The sequence below is a fragment of the Cryptomeria japonica genome, chromosome 6, assembly GCF_030272615.1.
Source record: "Cryptomeria japonica chromosome 6, Sugi_1.0, whole genome shotgun sequence".
Taxonomy (NCBI): domain Eukaryota; kingdom Viridiplantae; phylum Streptophyta; class Pinopsida; order Cupressales; family Cupressaceae; genus Cryptomeria; species Cryptomeria japonica.
The window spans coordinates 193,358,247-193,372,300 of NC_081410.1; the positions used below are offsets into that span (position 1 = coordinate 193,358,247).

The following is a 14,054-nucleotide window of genomic DNA, read 5'->3' on the forward strand; positions in this document are numbered from 1 at the left end:
CTCATTGCATCTAGGTGAGTACTCACAAAGATAAGCATTCAAGACTATCCATTCGTCCATCCTAAAACTACTCCAATTCAAGTATGGAGTTCCTCCTAAAGGATAAAGCCACTTAGCTTGCTAACTCGATGATGAGAAACGGATTCTTATGAACTACTTACTATTCACCAACCCATTAATCAATGAATTTAACTCAAACTGCACACTTCAATCGTAAAAACAATGTCATTCAAATAATTTAATTTCATTTATAAATTGAATCTCATTTATTATAGATTTATACATAATAATAATATAACAAATTAAAATAAATTCTCATCCGCATCTATAAAATAATAGGATACAAGATAAGATCAAGATCTATTTCAAGATAATTTCTATATGAATTTTTATTATGACACGATAGGCCCATATCAAAATTTTGCTATGCGACAGCCATTCATAAAAATCCAAAATCTTGCCTAATTATTATCATAGAGGCCAGTATAAACACATCAATCAAACCTAATTATTAGAGTACGCTGCAGCCATTCATAAAAATCCAAAACCTTGTCCAATTATTATAGAGGCCAGCCTGAACACATCAATCAATACTTATTATTAAGGAGCACGCTGCCAGCCATTCATAAAAATCCAAAACCTTGCCTAATTATTATAGGGGCCAGCCTGAAAATGTTGACGTGTTTACACAAATTACGCCAAATCGCAGAAACCACCATTCGATCGTGTAAAAAGGAGATCAATCTATCAAGTAATAGTAAGTGTGAAAATGACATCAAATATATATTTGCGAAACAGTCAAATTATTCTGGCTCAATTGATGGATAATAACATGTTTAAAGATCCTTTTCAATGAAAAATCTTGAAAATATAAAGACTAGCATCCCAAGAGAGCATTCGACATAAGCACTGAAGCACCTAAAACCACTATTAGAACAGAAGAAAACTTGGAAAAATATTTCACAAACTGCATTTCAGATTGTTTTTAACAAACCACATTTCCGGGCAGGCTACATCCAAAGCACTGGATAGCTAAACGATAACAGTCATATTTTGTCCGAACTTATTCCATTGAAAAGAAAGCAAGAAAATCAGTTACTGCGACAAATCTAGCTACAAATCGTTCAGTACTCATCCCCCTCATCACCCTCGTCACCCTCACCAGACTCAGCGCCGACCTCCTCATAATCCTTCTCCAGAGCAGCCAGATCCTCACGCGCCTCAGAAAACTCCCCCTCTTCCATACCCTCACCCACATACCAATGAACAAATGCTCGCTTGGCATACATGAGATCAAACTTATGATCAATCCTGGAAAACACCTCGGCCACACTGGTAGAATTGGAAATCATGCAGACAGCCCTTTGAACCTTGGCCAGGTCGCCGCCTGGAACAACAGTGGGAGGCTGGTAGTTAATTCCGCACTTGAATCCAGTGGGGCACCAGTCCACAAACTGGATGGTCCTCTTGGTCTTAATGGTGGCAACAGCGGCATTGACATCTTTGGGGACAACATCTCCCCTGTACATAAGGCAGCATGCCATGTACTTGCCGTGGCGAGGGTCGCACTTAGCCATCATAGAAGATGGCTCGAACGCACTGTTGGTGATTTCTGCCACGGAGAGCTGCTCATGGTATGCCTTTTCTGCTGAAATCACAGGCGCAAAAGATGAGAGCATGAAGTGGATCCTAGGGTATGGGACCAGATTTGTCTGGAATTCCGTTACATCCACATTCAAAGCTCCATCAAAGCGGAGGGAAGCGGTCAATGAGGAAATGACCTGCAAATTCAACCATATCAAACCTCGATCTCAATATAAAACTAGAATTTATTGGAGTTTCAAAGCAGCCGAGGTTTTATTAAGATTTCAAAGCAAGATAATCTTTACTAGAATTTCAAAGCAACTTAGTGTCAATGACTACCTGTGAGACGAGGCGGTTCAGATTTGTGTAGGTCGGGCGTTCAATGTCCAGTGAACGGCGGCAAATGTCATATATGGCTTCATTGTCCAAAAGCACGGCGACATCAGTGTGTTCCAAAAGTGAGTGTGTGGAGAGCACACTGTTGTAGGGCTCAACCACAGATGTCGAAACCTGTGGCGAAGGATACACAGTGAAGCCTAGCTTGGATTTTTTGCCATAGTCCACAGAGAGGCGTTCCAGAAGAAGAGAGCCTAGTCCAGATCCAGTCCCTCCGCCCACTGCGTTGAAAACCAGAAAACCCTGGAGACCTGTGCAGTTATCTGCAAGCTTCCTGATACGGTCCAGGCAAAGGTCCACGATCTCTTTGCCAACTGCAATAGTCGAAAGATATTCGTAAACTCATTTGAAAACAAATTGGCTTAAGACCTAATATGTAATTTCAAAATTAGCCTTGATATAACATTCATACATCTGAACTCCAATAATTACAATCAAAAAATTCAAATCAAGTTCTAAACCATTAAGCCAGAAATAACTTCAAAAACTACAATCGAAAAACCCGAACCAAGTACCAAACCATTAAGCCGCGCAGGTGCCTAAACAGAGGAGATTGTGAAGGTCTCAGAAAAACAAATTGGCTTAATCATAATTTGAACTTCAATAATTACAGTCAAATATTATAAACCAAGTACTAAACCATTAAGATTTCAGAATAATTTCAATACATCTAGATTGTGAAGATTTCAGAATATATTTAACACATCTGAATTGAAGAATAGCATGCCCGCTAAATATATGTTCCCTATCGAAAAATAAATAAATTCAAAAAACAAAATACCCTCAACAAGCAAAACCTTCAGCAGAATACTCCATACACCAGATTTAAGAAGAGGAGGTAATACCCCCGTCCCTGACAAAGAAGGCAATGAAAAATGTATAGCAAAAATATTTAAAAGAAAAACTTACTGGTGTAATGGCCACGTGCAAAGTTGTTAGCCGCGTCTTCTTTGCCACTGATAAGCTGCTCCGGGTGAAAGAGCTGACGGTACATGCCAGTGCGAACCTCATCTATAACAGTGGGTTCCAGATCTACAAATACAGCCCGAGGAACATGTTTACCAGCACCAGTCTCGCTGAAAAACGTATTGAAAGCATCGTCTCCGCCTCCAATACTCTTATCGCTGGGCATTTGCCCATCAGGCTAGACAAGAAACAAAACCCTCAATACAAAGATCTAGAAACACAGTCTACACAATTCAAACCCTAAGAAAACAGACAAAACATATCACCAATCTCTACCAAAGAACGCTTAAACTCCCTTTAAACGACATTTTTACCAAAAATGCATGCTAGACCCAGAACAAAAATCGCCAGAAACCTTTCTTTTAAAGTAACTGACCTGAATACCGTGCTCGAGGCAGTAGAGCTCCCAGCATGCATTTCCGACCTGGATTCCGGCCTGGCCAATGTGGATTGAAATGCACTCCCTCATTTTCGAAGCTTAATCACACAGGAGAAATTTTTTTTAAAAAATGTTTTGCTGTAAGAGCGAATAACAGTGAAGAAGGCGTTTGCAAAGACGCCCTACTCTTCTGCGATGCCCCTTTCTCCCCTCCTCTGTCCGTTTTATATCCCCGCCAATAATTTTTCCTTATTTTTTAATTTACATAAATTTCTCTCTCTACAGTTCCGTATGTTCTCTCTCTAGCATCAATCAACGGGCGATCTGCTGTCACGTGGCTGTCAGAACCGTATGTACGTACTTCGTATTGGAAATGGGAGAAGATTTTAAATTTGGGTCCGCGCGCTGGAAAAGAAGTGTTACCTATAACAGCTTTATCTTACCATGCGTGGGCCCCGCCAGGTGCGGTGGGGCGGGGCCCATTTGGCAAATGGGGACGTTGGGGTTACCACCCGTTTGTTGAGAATAGTAACTATGATTGCAATTTCCAACCTAATGTTCAGTGGAAATTGTAAATCTTGTAAATTCTTCTTTGTATTTTACATGTTAATTAGGGTTAGAGGGCAGGCCCGCTGCTGGGGTTAATTAATTTTGGTTGTGACTATGTTAGTAATTATGAGGGTGAGGGTGAGGGTGAGGGTGAGGGCTGCTTTTATTCTTGTTTCAAAACGAACCTTTCATACAGGGGTTAGTGACATGTTAGTCAATCGCAGTCGTTAATTGTAAAATCGGTAGTGTAAAATGCACGACTAACACGCGTGTTAGTCAATCCGTACTATTGTTTTGGAGTCAAAATAGACGCTTCCAAGGGTGAGGTCATATAGGAGAAGAGTCGTTAATTATGGGGGTGAGGGTGAGGGTGAGGACTGCTTTTATTCTGGTTTCAAAACGAACCTTTCGTACAGGGTGTTAGTGACATGTTAGTCAATTGCAGTCGTTAATTGTAAAATCGACAGTGTAATATGCACGACTAACACACGTGTTAGTCAATCCGTACTGTCGTTTTGGAGTCAAAATAGACGCGTTCGAGGGTGAGGTCATATAGGAGAAGAGCACATTCATGTTTCAAGTACGGTTCATTTTTTTTTATACTTAATTTTTTAATTATTTAAAAAATCAAAAAACAAATATTTAAAAGTTCATTAATAAATTTTGTTTGTATTAATAGTTGTTTGTTTTTTAATATTTTTGGATCAAAATTGATCTATTTGTATACTTTTATTTGTACTCTTTAAGCAAGTATCAAGCAACACTATGAAATGTGTATTTTTTTTACTCTTGCACACATAAAGGATCCCACAGTGTGCATAGTGTGCATCGTTACTACCCAAACAACAAAAATACAACTTTAAAAGCTATAATGGCTACTAGTACGCTTATTAAAAATTGATTTAATTGGTCAATAACCTTTGATCAAAAGTTCATTGATATACGCTAAAAAAAGTTAGTAATTAGACCAATTGTGCAAGTTTGTTAGTACCAATAGGATACACGATTATTGGGATATTGTGCATGAGGTCTCATAAATTTTAAATTAGAGTAGATAAATAAATAAATAGTTGAGAAATTTTAGAAAATTAGTGGTTCTATGATTATTTTAAAGAATTAGCAATTTCATGATTTGTTTATGCATTTTGATTAAGGAAAATAAATTTTCTTTAGGTTATTTATGTAGAATGTAGATATATAAATAATAATTGATTTCAATTAGATTCAGCTATTAATTAATTAATTAATTGATTTATATTTAATGATATTTATTTTTAATGGTGAATAAAAAATAGAATTTTAAGATCATCTTAAGAAGTAATTTAGGTTTTTCAAGTGCAAGTTGCATGATCGAAGACTTTTAAAGTAATATGGTCAAAACTAACTCTGGAAGTTAAAAACCAAGAGCAAATAATGAAGATAAAGCAAAAACCCTATTACATGGCCCTATAGTAGTGGAAATTATGCAACATAAATAAATTATTTATTATTATGAAGGAAATAGAAAACTATTCTCTCTCCATACATGTCATAAATAATCCTAATGAATTAATCATTAGCATTGACATTAGTAGTTGGTCATCCCTGTAAAAGCTTTTGGAAGAAGATGTGAAGGCCACATAAAAGAAAAAATATATGCAACCATTAAAACCATGTGCAAAGTAAGTTGATTCAACAAATTTGGATTACTTAATATAATGGAAGCAGCATGTGAAGGAGTAATGATATGGTCATATCAATTCTATATGCAATGAGGTTCCTCCATCTATAACACACATTCAAGATAGTTCCTAAATAGACATCAATTGGTGTTATCTCATTTGAATCTTGTTCTAACAAGTTTCTACTCTTTGCTCTCTACTTCAAAGCACACGGAGCCAATTTAGTGGGAGGTAATCTCCAACAATGGTAAATTCCTTGGCAAGATAAAAGTTGCAAGAATGAGATGGTTTTTTTCTAATAAAGTGACAACATTTTGGAAGCAATACAAGAATTGTTGGGATTAGATTTCATCAAAGGAGTAGAGTGGCATAGGATAAACATTGATATCTTATCCACCTCATCATCAATGTCATTATCATCACATGAGATCAGGAGCTCACGAAGGCTCTAGATAAATATTACATACGTGACAAATTCAAAGTGGGTTTAAATGAAGTGGTCAAGAAAGAAAGTTAATATCATCTCTTTATCATGTACTAGCTTGGAATTCAGTGGGGTAACTTCCATGGGGACACTTCACAAAATTGATTAAATGTTGTTGGCACTAATAAATGATGTCATTATCATATATAATTTTCTCAAAGGTAACACTAGTTTTTGTTGTCTAATCATGTAATGCCATGAAACTATATGCTCTAGACAAATATTCCCCTAATAGAAGCAATTCAACTAGACTAGAATATCCAAAGACATCAATTTTCTATAATGGAGAGTGAAATTGGTCAAAAGATAAAATGAGCCTTGTGGTTCATAATTCCTTAGCACCTGCTCATGCTCTCATCACTAATATGGTTTAGAATCTTTTTCACTTGATATGTCACTATTATACTTCATAATCATCGGTCCCCTAGTCTATCATTGATACACTTTATAATAGTTAGTTATTGTTCATGAAATTATTGGTTTCAAAGTTTTTATACCATATAAGTCTATAATGTATAGTCATTGGTAGTTTTGCTTCGAAGTATCTACCACTATCTAATATCCTATTAGTTGTGTATGGTATAAAAACTACCATCTTGTAAATCAATTGGTGTTTACTTTATGTACTATCATAATAAGAATCCTTTTGTAACTTGTTTTAATATTAATAGAATGAATTGAATACCATTTAGGAAAGAAAAAAGGAAAAGGAGAGATGTACTTAGCTTATTGATTAAAGATGGATGGCTTTGATGAAGATTTTAGAATGTGGAGCCCTATCTATGATTTAGAAATAATTTCTCTCTAAATACATAACAACTTGAGCTTTATCATAGGTAAAGTATATGCCTCAAGATCTCTTCAACATTCATAGATCTAATTGATGTGTTTTATGCTTCCACCCTTATGTCAACGAATCCATTGCTCTATGCTATGCTCTACAGAGTATAAATATTTATAAAATTATCGAAATTGCAAAGATTTGCATGCCCTCTTAAATGAACCCCTTAAAAAAGGTAAATTTATGATTGTGCCAATGATAAAAAGTAACACTTTAGCCTTGCAAGTTCCCCAAGATGAATGTGTGTGTGTGTGTGTGTGTGTGTTTGTGTGTATGCAACAACTATCAACTTACACAATCTTGAACACATTGAGCACACTTATGTTACCAAAATCATGAGCACACATCAAATCTATCATCATAGAGAAAATTGTTGCATCAAAGTGTAGAGTCAAAAATATCACCCTCATCACCTTTAGTGGCAATTGTGACATGTGGTGCCTCCCCCACGATGCTTGGAGGATAGGTCCGCCAACTTGTCCTTTTGTCCACCGAAGAAGTACATGTCAACTTCCCAAGAGGCATTACCAATTCTGGCAACCTGACAGGCTTGCGGACACAGACGCGACGCAAAGACATCCATGTGGCGCGCTACCATCCTGCCAACCTGCCAGCCAGTAGGTGGTCATTGTGACATTACTACTTGTGCCAGGAAGGAATCACAACGCCTTCCTATGCAGCCACTGACATTCAAACTCATCCCTTAGCCTATATCTTTGATTTTGGGATATTTTCAAAGGATCTTTTGGCAGATTGGAGACTTTCTCTTGGAGATTGAAGCTCTTGGAAATACCATCACCATTGTCAAGCTACCAAGTTTACTAAGCATACCAACACTTCCTAAGCACTAGGGGAGTAATCTAACTCTATCTTTCATTTTCCAATATCTCGTTTATTTTACAATTACCAAATAACATAACATTGTCTTTCATATTTGTCTTTGTATTCTTTTTTATCATCTTCCTTTCTTGTGGCTATCTGGGGTTGTCCGTGGATGTGGAAACACCAAAATGGGGGTTTGAGTTAGGCAGGCTCCAAAACACAACCCCCAACATTTTCTCTCTTGCATGTGTGTAGGCACAGCTTCGTGGAGAAGAGACTATCTTGTAGGAGGCTTCATAGCGTGGACCGGTTGTAAGATTCCTTCATCCTTTTAGCATTTACTTTATTCTACCTTGTAATATATGTTTTATGCATATTTCAGTATTGTTTAGCTACTTAGTAAATTATGTCAATGCATCTCGAGCTTTCTGCTCGGACTCTGCACTTTGTCCGTACAGGATGACAATGTGTCACGCTAGCATCCCTACTCTGCATGCTCATACTGTGGACAGAGGCTCTGCAAAGTCGTCTAGAAATGTCTCTCGAGCATCTGATGCTCCTTGCATAATTCTATTATCCCATGGATCAGCGTTGTGCCTGTTCGAAGAGGTAATCAGAAGGACAGTTTGTCCTTGAGGATTCATCATCCTTGAGGTGACAAATTCCTTCCATTACATTTTGGTGAACCTGACATGAAGGGGGATTCGAGTGTGTTTTCTTTTCTTTCATAGCTTAGTTGCTTTACTTCATTTTCTGACTTAGCATAGTTGTTTTACTTTTCATCACATTCTTTTTAAAAAGCTTGAAAACTTTTAAAAAATAAAATTAAAAAAGAGGAGCAAAACAAAAACCAAAAACAACAAACACCTTTTTTCCCTTTTCACATTTTTATCTTAGACACATCAAAACAAAATAGTCCTACATCTTCTTCCAAAGACTTGCATAGGTGTCCATGTTCCACGATTTGGTTGTTGATCAACTTATGAGCTTTACGACCCAGACTACAACATGAGTCATAGTCAGGAGGTCATCCAGGAGGAGCTTCCCTCCTGATCATTATAGTCCTCTACCTGGCACCATGTAGGGTGGACAATCATCTAATTCCAATGAGTTCTTGACCTCTCACAGTCTAAAGTCTATTATGATTGGGGGGCCTTCTCCTTCTAATTCACAGCCTAACTCTCCTAGGAGTTCTAATCCTTCTTCCCCTCCTATTGATCGCGATTTATCTATCTCTATCAATTTTGAGTAGATCAATTCTTTAGAGTAGAATCTGAGAGATTTTGAGGGAATCCTGAACCGAGAGAACATCCTCCCCCAGGTCAGGAATGTCATCAGCACATTAAGAGATATATTGATATTTGACAGGAGAGGCTTGGAGATGCTCAAGGCCCTATCCATGATTGTTAAAAGTCATGTGCCCCTAGCCAAGGTACCCCCTGTAGACACCTAGTTTGATCTATTCGGGTCCCAGGTTGGTGTTAGCATCCCAGGGATGGGAGCCCGCATGGTGGATTCTACCATCCTGAGTATCAGTGTCTCCTTTGTTCCTTTAGGTTACATGGGCAAGGCTAGTGATTCAACTATTGCAATTGTCTTTGTCAGTACCACATCAGTCGGTATGTCGTCTGGCGAGGGAGGTAGTGGTGCTCCACCTCCTCCGCCTATGAACCCGGTTTTGAACACTATACTATAGAACATGGGCCAACTTCAGTTGCAACTCACTTCTCTAGCTTCTGCTTCTGGTCAATCATCTGCACTCGTGTACTATAGGAAGAGCCATTTAGACATCACTATCCTGAATACCATCCTTCCGATGATCGCTGAGTTGTTGAACTTTGATAGGTTCAGTGGCTATGGTGACCCAAACACTCACATCAATTCATTTATGACCATGTGTAGTGACTATCACAATCTGGGCTTTGTTCTCCTTAAGTTGTTCGCTCATTCCCTCAAAGGGACTACGTTGGAATGGTACAATTCTTTGCCTGACCACTCCATCCGCACCTTTAACTAGATAATGGATCTCTTTCTCAAAAGAATTTGGGCTAACATAGGCAGCAAGGTCACTATATCTGACCTTGTTCATTGTAAGCAGAAACCTAATAAGAAGGTGATGGATTTTATTTTGCGATATCAGGCGATCTCAACTAAGATCCCCTTTGCCTTGTCGGATAGCGACTTGCAGCAAATGTTCATAGGCAACTTGCAACCGACATTGAGGGAGAAGTTGTCCTTGAATTATTATCGGAACTTTGTCAGCATGTGATCTGCCTTGACTGATTACCAACACATTGTGACGTAGTTCAGAGACTCTTCTTTGAACCCACGTGGTGGGTCTTTTCTTGGCACATCCCTAGATAGGTCTTGGAAGAATAAATCTATGGCTATATAGTGGCTACTCCTCCGATAACTGCTTCTCAATCTTCTCAAAACTGAGTCCTCACAAAATTGAATGACTCTTATTTGAGTATTATGCAGTTATTGTTGCGAGACAGCCTGATCACCCTACCTGAGCCTTAACCAATGTCAGATAGTTGACCCTACCCCCGCTGGTTCGATGGGTCAAAGTATTAACATTACCATCGTGTGTCTAGTCATGACATTGAGAGATGTTATCATCTTAGACACATTGTCCAAGACCACATCGATAGTGGGGCTATTAAAGTTGACGCAAGGAAACACAAGTCGAACAAGTCCGTGGATAAAACCAACAATGACTTGCAGATCTACACCAAATTGTTTCCTCTGCACTCAACAAATGTGATTTATACATCTGATCCACCCTTGGATGGTTGTCCATATGTCAACATGGTGACCATCACCCTTATCATCTCCCCCTTGCCCAGAAGGGGAAGGTGTCTAAAATTCTTATCTCATTCACATTGTTTGATGCCCCATATTGTGGAGAGCCTATCCCTCTTTATATATCTGCTCAATTGAATAGTCAAACTATCACAAGTGTGATGGTTGAGCCCTCCAACAGAGTCGATGTCATCACAGAGGAGACACTCTTCATGAATGGATGGCATAGGTCGGTCTATGACGAGTGTCGCACTACCTTGCGGACCTACCATGGATTCTCTATCAACCCATTGGGCAGCATCACCTTGATGGTCATGGTGGGTCCCAAGGTAGTGTCCTCGGTTTTTACTATCATCCCTGAGTCTGATCTCTTCTGAGTCAGACTTGAGATCCCATGGTTGATCGCCATGGAGGCGATTCCTTTTGTGGTTCACAAGTGCTTAAATTTTCCTCATGAGGGCACAGTGCATGCCATCTAGGACACTAGCTACCGACCCCTAATTGCTCGTGGGGACTTCCCTTTGGACCACTTTTGGCCTACTCCTGTGGGAGCCATGATTCCCCGTGATGACCTTTTATAGCCTGCCTATTATAAATACAAGATGGGGGAGTCTAACTTATACGTCGATGCAACCTGTCGTATCTTTGTCGCTTCCTACATCAACTTCTACACTTCGAGATCCTGGTCTTGGAACAGGTTGTGCCACATGTCCCTTCATCACAAGGGGCAGAGGCTAAACCCGCTCTCGCACTGAGACCTCCTCGTCTGCCTAGGACCACACAACCTCTAGTGGTGTCTGTTGTTCCTACGCCTGCGCCCAGTGCAGCCATGGGAAAGGCACCCATGTTGTCGAAGTCCACGACCCGCCCACCCTTTGAGCTTCCCATCATGGTTGATATCCCTAGGCCATCTTGCTATGCGTAGGGGAAGCACTCATCTCAGGTTCTTTCATCTCTGCTTGCACCTACATCATAGATCACGTCAACGCCTCCTATCCCTCCATCACTCCTAGAGCAAAGCAGGGTCAGGTGCCCGTGGTTGTGAATGTGGTGCCCTTTCAGGATATCCCTCATGTTTCATTGGTTAGGCCTTCTCCTATCCTTGAGCTGATCTTGGAGGCCTCTCCTATGGAACACAATGCTCCTCACTCCTCTCCAACTCCGGTTGGTGGTCCCAACCTCCGTCAAAGTCAACGTGCGTGTGACCGTAAATGCCTTCGATGGGCCCAAGCTCGAGAGCATGACACTGCCTTATAGTCCATTGGTGCATCCTTCAATGTTGCTATTTCAGAATCCGTTCCTTCGGTGGCTCCCTCTTCTGCATCACTTTCAGTTTTTCTTCCAGCTACTCCTGGGACCTTTGATGAACCCCCCCTAACCAAGTGCGGGTTTTTATTGCTCCCTCTTTGGAGCCGCCTCTTATCACTTCTTTGTCGGGCATACCTCCCTTGTCCCTACCCTTTGACATGGGACATGCATAGGTGGTGCCTAGTGTGGCTTTGTCTACCCCACCTACTTTGCAACCGCTCCAGCATCCCAGTTTTCCTAGGGTCCTTCAGCCTACTACGGTTGATAGGAGGCCTAACACTCCTATCCCGTCTAAACAAAAGTTTGAGCAGGGTCATGTCCCGAAGTTCCGATGACACAAGTCTTTGCAGGTAGGTTCCTCCACTCTTCCTTTGCCTTCCTTAGTCCCTGTTGGTTTGCCTATTTTTGTTTGTGTGATTGAGAAGGCCCCACCTTCTCCTAAGTTTGTCTCTGCCCCTCTTCTAGAGGCCGACAATCTTGTTCTTATTTCATCTTCTCTGAGCGCGTCAGCTGCTTCCTCCTCCAAGGGATGCATGTTCGATTCATTAGAGGACATCCCAACCTTGTCTATGATCTTCACAAGATCGTTGACCCTCTCCTCCTTCGAGCTTGTAGACGCTGATCTTGATGCGGCTTCGTCCCTTGCTCTCATTGAGAGTGAGGCATCGAGGGTCACGTTGGTTGTCGTTCCTCTCTGAGCTTGCCCCCCTTCTTCTCCCTATTACCTAGATTGGGAGTACGAGGCTCTCCTTGAGGATGATGATCTTCTGTAGTACGATTGTTAGGACTTTTCTTCTTCCCCTACATCTGCTTTCATGCGTGTGATTGTGTTCCCTCGTGCTTGCTTTATCTATTTGTTCTCCCTTCAGAGGACCCAAGTTACTTCGTAGGTACTTGGATATGGGAGGTTGACTATTTTTATCCATTGTGCTTTCTTGAAGGACCTGAGTTACTCCGTAGGTGCTCAGGTATAGGTTATTTTATGTCGTACACATTCCTCTATTTGTTTACCTTTTTCTTCTATTTGCCATATCTTGCTTTTCAACATCTGGGGACAATGCAAAGTGTTGGGGGCATTATTTTCCTTCTTTCATGTTGACCTGCAATTTTATTTTCTCTTTGTCTTCATGTGCTTTTCTTCAAATCCAAGAAACTTGGTCCTATGATGATACACCCATCTCGTCGTGATACTATATATCTTTTTGACACTGCTATGGGTTCTAATGCCAAACTATCAGATCCTCCTCCCCTCTTGCATTGTATCTTTTGATGTTATGGACATTTATGTGTCACTGTCCATTGGTGGCATTCCACAAAAACATCTCATTATGTTGACGTGCCACAACTTCTCTTCTCCTTAGAATGACATGCCTTCCATGCATATCATTCTAAGCGGGGGGGTATCATATTTGTATTTCATCTTTTAGCTCTTGTATCAGTTTTCTTTTGTCAAGTTGCTTTTTCATGCTTGCCTAGATGGGGGCCAAACCACTTGTCTTTTTCTTTTCCAAGATCGCCTAGGTGGGGGCCAAATCACTTGATATTTTTCTTTTCCAAGATTGCCTAGGCGGGGGCAAAACCACTTGATCTGTTCCAAAGATTGCCTACATGAAGGCTAAACCATCTTTCCAATCAGCATCATCTTTCTTGCCTTGGTAGAGGTCAATCTACTATGTTCCAATTCCAATTGCCCTATCGCATGGAAATCTAACATATCGCTACTCATGTTGGCTAACTTATCTATGCTATCACAAGGTGATCCAATGCCTTGCTACCCATGTCGGTGTATCATTTATCCCTATCATATGGTTATCCATATCGGTGTTCCAATTTGCCCTATCATATGATTATCCATATTGGTGTTCTAATTTGCCCTATCATATGGTTATCCATATCGGCGTTCCAATTTTCCTCATCGTATGGTCATCCATACAGACTTATCACGCCCTATCATATGGCTCTTGGTATGGTGCATCATGCTAACCATATCGACATATCTTGTACCAATGGTGGTCATCCTATCTCGTATCTTTTTGTCATCAGGGACTTTCCTCCATAGAGAGGCTTGTTCTTGTTGCGCTTTGTTCCAACTTATGTATCATAACTCATCATCCATCAAGCTAGATTGTAGCTAGCATGTTGTTGATGTTCCAAGTACCAATTTCTATTTCAAAATTCTAGCATCATATCGTTGGGGGCAACTTCATCTGATCAACGAACATCTTCTCCCCTGTTGTGATATTTTCTCCTCTTCACCTT

General features: G+C 40.2%; 1 protein-coding gene across 1 annotated transcript; it reads right to left on the reverse strand.

Annotated features, from left to right (window-relative positions):
• Positions 1 to 762: 762 nt before the first annotated feature.
• On the reverse strand, positions 763 to 3,529 carry LOC131076994 (tubulin alpha-4 chain). The gene is made up of 4 exons (XM_058014356.2): positions 3,323 to 3,529; positions 2,890 to 3,124; positions 1,924 to 2,294; positions 763 to 1,781 (listed from the first exon to the last, which is right to left on the reverse strand). The coding sequence occupies exons 1-4, from the start codon at positions 3,413 to 3,415 to the stop codon at positions 1,125 to 1,127; spliced, it is 1,356 nt and encodes a 451-aa protein (XP_057870339.1). The 5' UTR covers positions 3,416 to 3,529; the 3' UTR covers positions 763 to 1,124.
• Between the last annotated feature and the right edge of the window lie 10,525 nt (positions 3,530 to 14,054).

Excerpts from the sequence above, each read along its gene's own strand:
- LOC131076994 (XM_058014356.2), bottom strand. The coding sequence starts at position 3,415 with ATGAGGGAGTGCATTTCAATCCACATTGGCCAGGCCGGAATCCAGGTC. Across the intron at positions 2,295-2,889 it reads TGCACGTGGCCATTACACCA|TTGGCAAAGAGATCGTGGAC; the intron begins GTAAGTTTTTCT and ends CGACTATTGCAG. Across the intron at positions 1,782-1,923 it reads TGAACCGCCTCGTCTCACAG|GTCATTTCCTCATTGACCGC; the intron begins GTAGTCATTGAC and ends TTGAATTTGCAG.